This window comes from Stegostoma tigrinum, chromosome 31 (assembly GCF_030684315.1).
Source record: "Stegostoma tigrinum isolate sSteTig4 chromosome 31, sSteTig4.hap1, whole genome shotgun sequence".
NCBI lineage: Eukaryota > Metazoa > Chordata > Chondrichthyes > Orectolobiformes > Stegostomatidae > Stegostoma > Stegostoma tigrinum.
In genome coordinates, this window is record NC_081384.1 from 15,407,910 (window position 1) to 15,419,104 (window position 11,195).

An 11,195-nucleotide genomic window follows, 5' to 3' on the forward strand; every position below is an offset into this window, starting at 1 on the left:
ACTGCACTGCGCAGTTTGACAAGCCATGCTAACACAGAATGTGCTGAGTTTGCTGAGTCCAGCCAGGGCACTGTTTGGGTAACAATGGTTGGCATCATTACCCTGGACTAAAGAAGATGCATTTTACTTGGGTTCTATATTCCATAGTGTTGCATTGGTACACATTCATGTATGATGCTGGAATTGGTCAGGCCTTGTTGCTTTTACATGCTATTGATTAAGCTTCCACTTAGGAAGAAGGACCCTAATGCTGATTCAATATAGGCTGGTGGGCCAAATAGCCTTCTACAATGTCATCACAGCTAGATTAATTTAGGATATCTGGTTGACATTTATAAGTTGGACTGGAGGGTCTGTTTCCGTGCTGTATAGTTCAATGACTCTACAAGCTCTGCAACTGTAAAGTTTATTTTGCTGTGCTAGTGCTGGCCAATTTTACCCCCATTGTTTCAGGAAAGGAATGAAGAAACTTTGTACTTTTTAATCAGTTACGTGCCAAAATGGTAACCAAGCTCCTATTTTCTTCATGTTTACCAACAGGACCTGGTAGCTTGGATTACAGCTGGCTTTCTCCACATTCCCCACTCAGAGGATGTTCCCAATACTGCCACAGCTGGAAATGGCATTGGCTTCTATTTAAAGCCAATCAACTACTTTCTGAATGATCCATCAGTTAATGCTGAAGATGCTGTCTACATTGATACTTCTGAGGATGCAGAAAGATGTGAAAACAACCCTGTCGCATGTACACCAGAGTATGCTACCTGTATACCCAAGTTCCCAGATTTTACCTATGGAACAGACTAATTAGCTGTTGATAATTAACAGGACATAATCAGATTGAGAAGAGAAGTTAATCATGACTAGAATTCCCTCTCATTTTCTTCCCAGCTGCATGGGACTCCAAGGACCGTGTGCAGCAGTGACATCTGGAACTGGAAGTCAATGCTGTGCCAATGCCAATTGCCATGTGCAGAACCCTGGAAGTGTGCCACACAAGCTGTTGCGCAGCTTAGGGAGCACTGATCATGACTGGCCATCACTTTCCATGAACCCCTGTTATTTCTTTGCAAAGAAATCATTTAAACAGATGACCTACTTGCAGTTTCTCCAGCTCTATTCATTGTATTGGTGTTGAACTGACTTTATATGCACGCTGTTGCTTTGTTATACAACTGTTAGTAGTCCCAATAATCCAATGTCAGATAACAAAGGAAAGCACAGGGCAGGTTTATCAAATTCCTGCTTTTGTCTCCTTTGTGTGCTAAAGTGCAGGGCCCCACAAGATTCTTTATCCATCAAACTGTAATGGACAGGAAATCCTGCTAGGCTGAAGCAACCACTACTAGCAAATTCAAAACATGCACAGCTGATGCACAAAGCTCAGTGACTGAAGAATAACTCTCCCTTAAAACCCTTATGGTTAAAACCATCACATTTAGAAGCTCACAGACTGACTGACATCTTCATGCCTTGATGTAGCAGTTGATTAATTGAACAGTTGAGGGAACACAAAGGAATTTTGCATACTTGAGCTGAGACTGACACATCATTACAACATAATGAAAGATGGGCCGAAGCCATGGGTAAAATATTGGAAATGTCTCAAAGTTGAGTGGCTGCATCAGTTATGACTAATTAATCATTTTTAACCAATTTAATTTACAATTTTGTTAAAGAGCTTTGAGGTCTTTTAAAATGTCTTGAAAGCTCCATTCCAAATGAGAGCTGCTTTTAATTAGGTCATCAGTTTCTAGTGATTCAGTAAGTCAAATGCTGGTTTTTTTTAACATAGAATTTTTGCATTTTCCCAGGATTTTTATGAGTAGTCAGGTGATTAAATTCCACGATTCCATCTGTTTATTCTTCTCAATCAAGTCGTAAAGTTAGTTATGACAAGCATAACAGAGTGATATTGATCATATCTTATTGTTAGACAGAACTTCTCCTTTATAAACATTTTTATAACTTCATTTTTAAACACATTTTTTATATTGTAAGCATGCCATCTGGGAAAGTAAATACCATGGGCTACACATTTCAATCAAAAGCTGAATTACTTTGGCATATCACAACGATAACATGCTGAATATTTTGTTTCTTCTGCACATTAATTGGCCACTTTTATAAAATGTACATAAAAGAATAAGTAGAAGAGTCAACTATGTTTGTCATCAGAGGCACATTGTCAGTAATACCTTGACTGTTACAAGTGAGAAGTGTTCTTTTAAAGCTACTGGTAATACTACATCAGGGAAACAGTCTTCAACAATAATGCAATCTGTGTGTTTAAAACCGCATTGAATAGCAGGTTTATACTTGTTAGACTGGATCCATGGATTCTCATTCTGCACCAGGTGGTGCAATGGAAGCTATGCCAAAGCATTCATTTTTCCAGAGGAAATATAATATCCATAGTAAGCTGGTAGTTTGGTCAGATTACCATTGAGGATACAAAATGGCACATTCAACACAAAGAAGTTTTTGTTTCCGTGGTTGCATCTGCATGAAATGAGGATCCATTCCATGGACCTTGCATATTAGCTTAGTGCAAAGATTTTCTTTGTTAATCTTTGCAGAGTGGTGAAAAGTGCAGAATAAAAGTACCTGTCTTCCTTAAATGTTCATTGCTGATGTCCTGACCAACTCCCTCTGATTATCCTAAAGAGTGTGGTTGTTCCATTGGAAGTAAAGTGCAGTGAAGGCAGATTGCCTCAGTTTTTCTTATGTTTAATGCAAAAACTGTTCTCACTTTTCTCTATTTAGGAATGACTTCCTATACAGAGTATTATAAAAAAAAACAACTCAACAAGCCAATCAATATAGATTCAGTGCTAAGTGAATCAAGTGTTACTGGCTATGCAGTATGAAATGGCTGGCTGTGTAATTTAAGGGAGTTTTGGCACACCTTTTGCTGTAATCACCAGCCTAGATCATAAATATTGTAAATAAATTAGATTCATACTGATTACAAATCTGATATGTGAAATCCTTTTGACAGCATTTTGACATTTTGTGATTGTACTAGTTGCCATACATAGGGATGGATGTTACTGCACTAGCAGCAGTTCAGTGAAGGTTTACTCAACTCATACCTGGAATTGACTTATAGGAAAAGACTGAACAGGCTAAATATGTATCCTCTGGAGTTTAGAAGAGTCTGAGGTGACTTAATTGAAACATAAGATCCTGAGGGGATTTTATTAGAGGATGCCAAAAGTGTATTTCCTCTTGTGGGAGAATCGAAAGCTGGGAGTCATAGTTTTTTTTAAGGTGCAGCATCTCATTTAAAACAGAGATGAGAAAACATTTTTATCACTTAGAGTTGAAAGTCTTTTGAATTCCCTTTTCTCAAATGGCAGTGGTTGCAGAATCTTTAAACATTTCTAAAGTTGAAATGTATAGATTCTTGATTACCAAGGGGATAAAAGATTATAGGTGCTATGCGGGAATGTAGAATTGGGCATGAAATCAGAGCAGCTATGTCTTATTAAATGGGAGAGACAGCTTGAAAGGCTGAATAGCTTACTCTTATTCCTTATTCTTATGTTTTAATAAAACTATATGGGATCTGAAATACAACTGTCATCTTTTAATATTCAACAACTATGAAACACTATCCGGTAAGATTTTAGCAGCATTAGCTACTTACATTTATATAGCCTGTGTAACAAAATAAAATGTCCCAAGATGCGTTGCATGAACATTAGAAAACAAAGTATAACCTTAAGCCACCTGAGAAGATATTAGATCAGATGACTAAAAGTTTGGACGAAGAGGTAGATTTTAAGGAGTGTTTTATAAGCAGGAAGCAAAGGAACAAGGTATTACAGAATTTAGGGTCCAAGGTATCTAATGGCATAGTCACCATCGTGGAGTGATTAGTTAAAAACTGAGGGATGCAAATTAGTGGAAAGAAGATAAAAGGCTTGTGAGGCTAGAGTGGACTGCAGAGATAGGGAGGGGAGGGTGCCAAGACTGATGAGAGATTTGAAAACAAAGATGAAAATTTTAAAAGCAAAGCCTTGCTTAACGGGAGCCAGTGTGAATGAGTGAGCACAGGGATGATAGCGCAATAGGATTTGATACAATTAAAGAAGTGGGCAGCACTGTTTTGAATGACCTCAAGTGGTACAACTTAATGCAACTCAATCACATGCTCACTGCTGCACTGTTTTCCCCACCATGATAACAAAGTCAATTTAAGGCAGCAAAGGTTAAGCAATTAAATCTAGATGCTAACCATCATTGCGTGTGATCTGAGGGGGGATTAATGAAAATAATGTATGTCTTTTTGAGTTGGATTTCTATAGTTCATCTGATAATGTGATGAATATGAGGATTACACATCAGCTGCTGATTAAGATTAAATACTGACTTTTGGGAGTGTAGACAAAAGATGCCATCAATGGTACAAATAACATAAGGTAAACCTCAAAGTCTGAGATGTGAGCTGGAATTGAATACCAACCAATCATAATAAGAGATTCAAGTTTGTTCAAAGCATGCCAAATTGTTTGGGCATAACAACCAACTTCTGTTTCGTAAAGGTTCAAACTGTACGGAAAACCCATTGGGATTCTGGCTGACCAACACAATCCACTAATTCTATTGAGAAATCTTTGTGAGTAGCTGTTGGCTATATGAGCCTTAGTTGTGTCCCACTTTAAATCAGCAGGGGTGAGGAGATATTGGTGTATAAAAAGTTGACAACTTTTACATCAAGCTGAATGACTTCCTTGAGCCACATTTTGAATTCACTCTCGTTCTGTGGTAAAACAGCAAACATTCATTTCAGGAGGTGGCACTGTTCTCTAATGCTACTGTAGTTCACTTATTTGTATGGTTTTAGAGAAGACCAGGTTGGATGTTATATAGACTCCACTTTGTTCTCTAACACTGAATTATTATAGACAAGATTTAAACTGGGAAATTAAGGTGGTCAATGTAGTTATTGCAAAGCCTCGGTGTGTCAGTGATGGGTGATTTAACTTGGTTGGTTGTATGACTGGTTTATGAGATCGAATGACACCAACAATGCAGGTTCAATTCCTGTGGTTATTGTCTAGGTTCTGTCTTCTTAACCTTGCCTGTTCAATTTATTACCAGTTGTCTCTCTTTAATGAGAGGTGGGACTAATGTGACTTTACATGCTAACACCAAATTTGTCTTTGATACTTTAAAAGCATATTTAGCCTTTTAGTTTAGAATAAGGAGTAATTTGATGCAATTGAGTGAGTCACTTGTTCATGTAGTAATTTGTAGTAATTTCAAGTGTTTTTTTGAAAGTGACAATTATGTATGCAACTATTAGTCAACAAAAATCAATGTAATTTCCTGTATAATGAGCTTGTAATGATGTTGCATCTCCTTTTTAGTAAAAGATCTGATGGATGAGGCAATGTGTTTGCTTTTTCCAGAAATGTCATTTACCATTGACGTACAAAGCACTAGATACATGTCGTTACATCTGTCTAGAGAAGTTACTTAGAGATCAGCCAGTTCTGCTCAGTGTGAGAAATGACCACGAGGCACATTCAAAGTTACAAGAATCAAGCACCAGAAAAGTATTCCACCATTCCAACAGCCTCCTTATAATGTTACAAACTGTGGGGATAGTCCTTACTGCATTTTGGACAAAGACTGTGTCACAAATAGCTGTATATTTTTTCTCAATTGTAGCCAATTTTAGTTAATTTAATCTCTTAGTTCTGCGTTGGAAAATACATCTATGTTTATTAATTGTTTTATACTGACAGATAAGTGATTGAATTATGATGTCTCATTGCTAATGTAATGGTGATATGTTTATAATTATCTATGTCTAAAGATGTAGAAAATTCTTGCCCTGAGATCAAATTTACTATGAAGGCATTAAATTTGCTCTGAAGGTATTAAATTTGGAATCAAGGTACTAAATTTGCTCTGAAGGTATTAAATTTGGAATCAAGGCATTAAATTTGCTCTGAAGGTATTAAATTTGGAATCAAGGTACTAAATTTGCTCTGAAGGTATTAAATTTGCTCTGAAGGTATTAAATTTGGAATCAAGGCATTAAATTTGCTATGAAGGTATTAAATTTGCTATGAAGATATTAAATTTGCTATAAAAGTATTAAATTTGGAATCAAGGTACTAAATTTGCTATGAAGGTATTAAATTTACTATGAAGGTAGTAAATTTGCAATATAGGTATTAAATTTGCAATGTCAATACTAAATTTACTATGAAGGTATTAAATTTGCTATGAAGGTATTAAATTTGGAATCAAGGTACTAAATTTGCTATGAAGGTATTAAATTTACTATGAAGGTAGTAAATTTGCAATATAGGTATTAAATTTGCTATGTCAATACTAAATTTACTATGAAGGTATTAAATTTGCTATGAAGGTACTAAATTTGCTATGAAGGTACTAAATTTACTATGAAGGTATTAAATTTACTATGAAGGCACTAAATTTGCTCTGAAGGTATTACATTTGCTATGAAGGTACTAAATTTGCTATGGAGGTATTACATTTGCTCTGAAGGTATTACATTTGCTATGAAGGTACTAAATTTGCTATGAAGGCTCTAAATTTGCTCTGAAGGTATTACATTTGCTATGAAGGTACTAAATTTGCTATGGAGGTATTACATTTGCTCTGAAGGTACTAAATTTGCTCTGAAGGTACTAAATTTGCTCTGAAGAAACTAAATCTGCTATGAAGGTACTAAATCTGCTATGAAGGTACTAAGTAAGAATTACTGACAGTTCAAGCAAGTGGATATACAAAAGGTCACTTGATGTCCCAATCCCTATAATGGATGCCTGGCACTTGTTTTGAAAAACTTACAAAACAAAATTCCTATATTACAATCCATGAAGGCAGTGCAAGCAAAAACCTCTCTTCCTCATTTAATTCTTTTTTATATTTTTCCCTGCAGAGACTGTGGGAGTGTGCGGCCAGCTCATTCCTTCAATTGCTATGGGTGTCACAGGCCTGAGTAGTGTTTATTGGCCATCCCCTCATTGCCCTTGAGAAGGTGGCAGCGAGCCACCTGCTTACATTGCTGCAGTCAGTCAGGTCCTTCTAAAGGGCAGAAAATGTCATTGGATTACCATCTCCCAATCAAACAGAGCTTTTTGAACATACCCATGATACTGAACAGATGACCTCCTGCGCACTGACCTCCTCAAATGCAGCCAAAAAATACAAATGTATTTCACCCAAGCAAATCCAAAGTTAAAAAAAATCCAAGTTGGGAACTATGTAACCATATGTAACTATGCTTAACTTGTTTGCAATTTCAAGTCTGATTCAGAAAGTTTTACCGGGAATGCAGTTCATTACAAAGGACCTAGACTCAGTGTAAGGAGTCTCAATATGAAATTTACAAGTAATGTGAACTTGACAGTGCAGTACATCATGAAGAGGGTGGTCAAAGGCCTCTGGATGCAATGAACAGGATATTGAATTGGGCAGAGGCATGGCCAATGGCGCTTGTTATAGAGAATGTGAAATAAAGAATATCAGGAGGATTAAAATTGAAAGACACCACAAATGACATGATTTTGAAAATCGTACAGGAGCAAGAAACCTTGTTGTCCATGTACAGGAATCCTTAAAGTTATAAGACTGGGCAAGTGAATAAGATGGTTAAAAAGCTCACAGGTTATTTGTGTTGAAAAACAGAGTATAAAGCTTACAGAATCTCAGAGGTGATGGGGCAGAAGGAGTCAATTCAGATCGTCATATTTGCTGCTGCTCTCCAAATTAACATCATGCTTTAGCACCTTTGTCCTGCTTTATCCCAATAACCTCGCACATTATTTCCATTTAAATAGTTATCTAATGCCCTCCTCAATGCCTCAGGTGAAACTGCAGCCACCATATTTCCCGACAGTGCATTCTGGATCTGAACTACTCAGGACAATTGCCTCAGTTTGGATCTGCTTCTTTTCCAAGTCACTTTAAATTTGTATCTTCTGGTTTTTGACCCATTTATGAGCTGGAACAGATGCCCCTTATCTGTTCTGTCAAGCCCACTCATGATTTTGAAAATGATCAAATCTCCTTTTGGTTTTCTCCTGTCCAAGAAGAACAGTGCCAGTCTACCTAAAGCATTGATGAAGTGAACATTTTTCACCCGAAGACTTGTTCCCATCTGAAATCCTGCATATGAAATACTGATTCCATTATTAATTTAAATGGGAGTGCAACATGAATTTGAGATTGAGTAATTTACAGATTTTCAGACGTAAAGCAGACACATGGGACTAAGCATAACTATTCTCTCAAGTAGTCAGCATGGATATGTTCGGATGAATGACCTATTTCTGTGTGTAAATTACTGGATATTCTATAAATCAAGATTTCTGATCCGTAGGATAGCTTCTGGACATTTGCTCATAAGGTCATATGAAGTAGGAGCAGGAATAGGGCATTTGGCCTACTGAGCCTGCTCTACCATTCAGTAAATTTAAGATTGATTGAATTATGGTCTCAGCTCCACTTTCCTGCCTGTTCCCCACAGTCCTTTACTCCCTTGTCACTTGTAAGGTGCTTCCTTATAAAATGGAGTACACTTTAATGGGTAATCGCCACCAGAAATGTTATGCTAACATACTACAAATCAAAAGGGGGATAATCATGTTTGCTTCCATGAATAATTGTCATTGTTTTCAAAAGAGATCTCTGGGAGCGAGACCTAGATGCTTCAGTTATCATCTATATGTTTTGAGTGTTTAAGACTTTAGAAGTCAATTTTGAAAAGTAAAACTTTGCTGCAGACGCAAATGACGGCTGTCAGTCATTCCTCCTATTTCCTATTAACACTCATCCTGTAGCGAACATTTTATTGAGCTCAGAACGTACTTGTAGACCTTGTGTGGTTTTAAGGGTTTCAGATTTTCCTAAGCAGCGGAATAATGCATACCTAATACAGCCTATATTATTATCCGTATAATAATAATACAATGCTCCTGCCTTCTGCAATGATGCTGCGGTTAAAGTCAAAGTAGGCTCAGTATATTCCACATGATTTTCCACCCTATAATATACTGTTCCATAGGTGGTCTGTAGTAAGAACTTGAACAATTCATTCATAAGCTTAATTCCTCAGTAGGAAAAGAAACAGGCAGCATCAGCATTTGTCAATTTCTTTATTGGAAAATTTTCAGAATGAAATAACAAAATCAAACATACAGATTACGCCATGAAAGAAAGCTAATTGTCATCACTTATTCAGATTTGGTTTTAATCTTGTCACATACTTTTTACCACTCATGAAACAGAAGCAATCACTAAAAATAAAACTAAATTTCAAGATCTTCAAGGTTTTTAAAAAAGTATTGGTGAAGCTACTCTCCCAATACTAATACCAATGAAATACACAGTCTTTGGCTGTCTGAGAAACAGAGTGCTTGATGACAAAGACCTCAAACCTGACATAAAACTCATAGTCTTCAGGGCAACAGGTCACCAACCTTCATGTTTCATCAAAGATATAGACAATTTACAGCAGACATATCTTGAGAAATATCACTAGCAATGCATCTGTAAAACCCTGCAACTTTGCTGGCAGGATAACCACTCCAATATCGGGTCATCTCTCACACCAACATCCCAGCATCAAGTCACTGGACTCAGACAATCTGCATGGCAGATTGGGTACATTGGTTATATGCCTGGTGCGAGATTTCTGAAACTCCATTATGAGTTTTGTCGCAGCAAACAATTATTAGGAAAGCAGAGGAAATGCTTGAAGAACATCCTTAGATTATCCTTGTAAAAATGCAAAGTTCCCACCAACTCATGAGAACTGCCAGCTCTGTATCACTCAAACTGGAGAAGAAGCAATGGTAAAATCCATTTCCAGTCCTTTCAACGGGCCCAAATGGAGGCCAATGTCAAAGAATGGCAGGAGTGTTTGAAAACTCCAGCGACACACCTCAGCGTACACCACCTGCCCTCCTTGGGAAAGGGTTTGCAGATTCAGCAAATTACTTAGTCACTGCAGGACCAACAACACCAGAGAGGAAAAGAAGTCATCCTCACTCCCAAAAGGGCTGCACAAGAATTAAACAAAGGAATGTGAGCCACAAATGTCATAGCACTGACCTTTCTCTTCTAACTGAGCTGCATCCATTTTCTAGATTCATTAAGTGGTGTAGTCTAGTGCAAAGCAGTAGGAACCATTGAGATTTTTACAGTTACTGCTGATAAGAACCCATAGGAGCAGCAAAAGAGGGAGGGAGTTGGAAAGGTTTTTTAGATTAGATTAGATTCCTTACACTGTGGAAACAGGCCCTTTGGCCCAACATGTCCACACCGCCCCTTGCAGCATCCCACCCAGACCCATCCCCCTTTAACCCACACACACCCCTGAACACTACAGCAATTTAGCATGGCCAACCCACCTAGCCTGCACACATTTGGACTGTGAGAGGAAACCGGAGCACCCGGAGGAAACCCATGCAAACACAGGGAGAATGTGCAAACTCCACTCAGACAGTTACCCGAGGCTGGAATCGAACCCAGGTCCCTGGCGCTGTGAGGCTGCAGTGCTAATCACTGAGCCACCCTACCGCCCTGGAAGGAAGTTGAAGTCCCAGGTGGAGGAAACCCATTAGTTTCCTTGTGGAGCCAAGAGGAAACATTTTGCCATTTAACCCAGACACAAACAACTCTAATGTAAGCAGTCTTCCTGACCCTGATTTCTAGCAACCCAGGATGTGAGACGGTGAAGCTATTCACCCCAAATATATCAGTATCTTGATACCCCACCCTTTCTAATCTCTACAACAGGTATTTAATAAAAGAAAATCACTGTGGTGTAAATGTTAATCAGCTTCTCAACCGTGTGGTTACAACCTGTGGTAGACCTAGCCCCTTATGTAAATCACTGAGATCCATTTTAGAAAGTATAGGCCCTGGGAAGTTAAAATGATCCAAATACGATAAGATTGGCTTGAGAAACAAATTCCAAATTGCCCAATGAGTGTAGACTACCACTCCCAGTTTAGAACAAATGATAACAATAACTTGAAAATGTTTCTGCAGCAATCCTTTGTCAGACACAATAGCTGAACAGAAGTTTCAAAACAAATCTGATAATAATGTGCGACCAATGGAAGGAGGGACATTTTAGGAAAAATTGTTTGTCTTGTGCATTGTTTTTATCCAACAGTCATCTCCACCTGTCACACTGG

General features: G+C 37.8%; 1 protein-coding gene across 2 annotated transcripts in view; it reads left to right on the top strand.

Moving 5' to 3' along the window:
• aoc2 (amine oxidase copper containing 2) overlaps positions 1 to 5,402 on the top strand; it is a 29,369-nt gene extending 23,967 nt beyond the window's left edge. For both annotated transcript variants that reach the window (XM_048560572.2, XM_048560574.2), the window contains exon 4: positions 541 to 5,402. In XM_048560572.2, the coding sequence (XP_048416529.1) occupies positions 541 to 807 (267 nt within the window). In that variant the 3' untranslated portion in view covers positions 808 to 5,402. The remainder of the gene's footprint in view (positions 1 to 540) is intronic.
• The last annotated feature ends 5,793 nt before the right edge of the window (positions 5,403 to 11,195 follow it).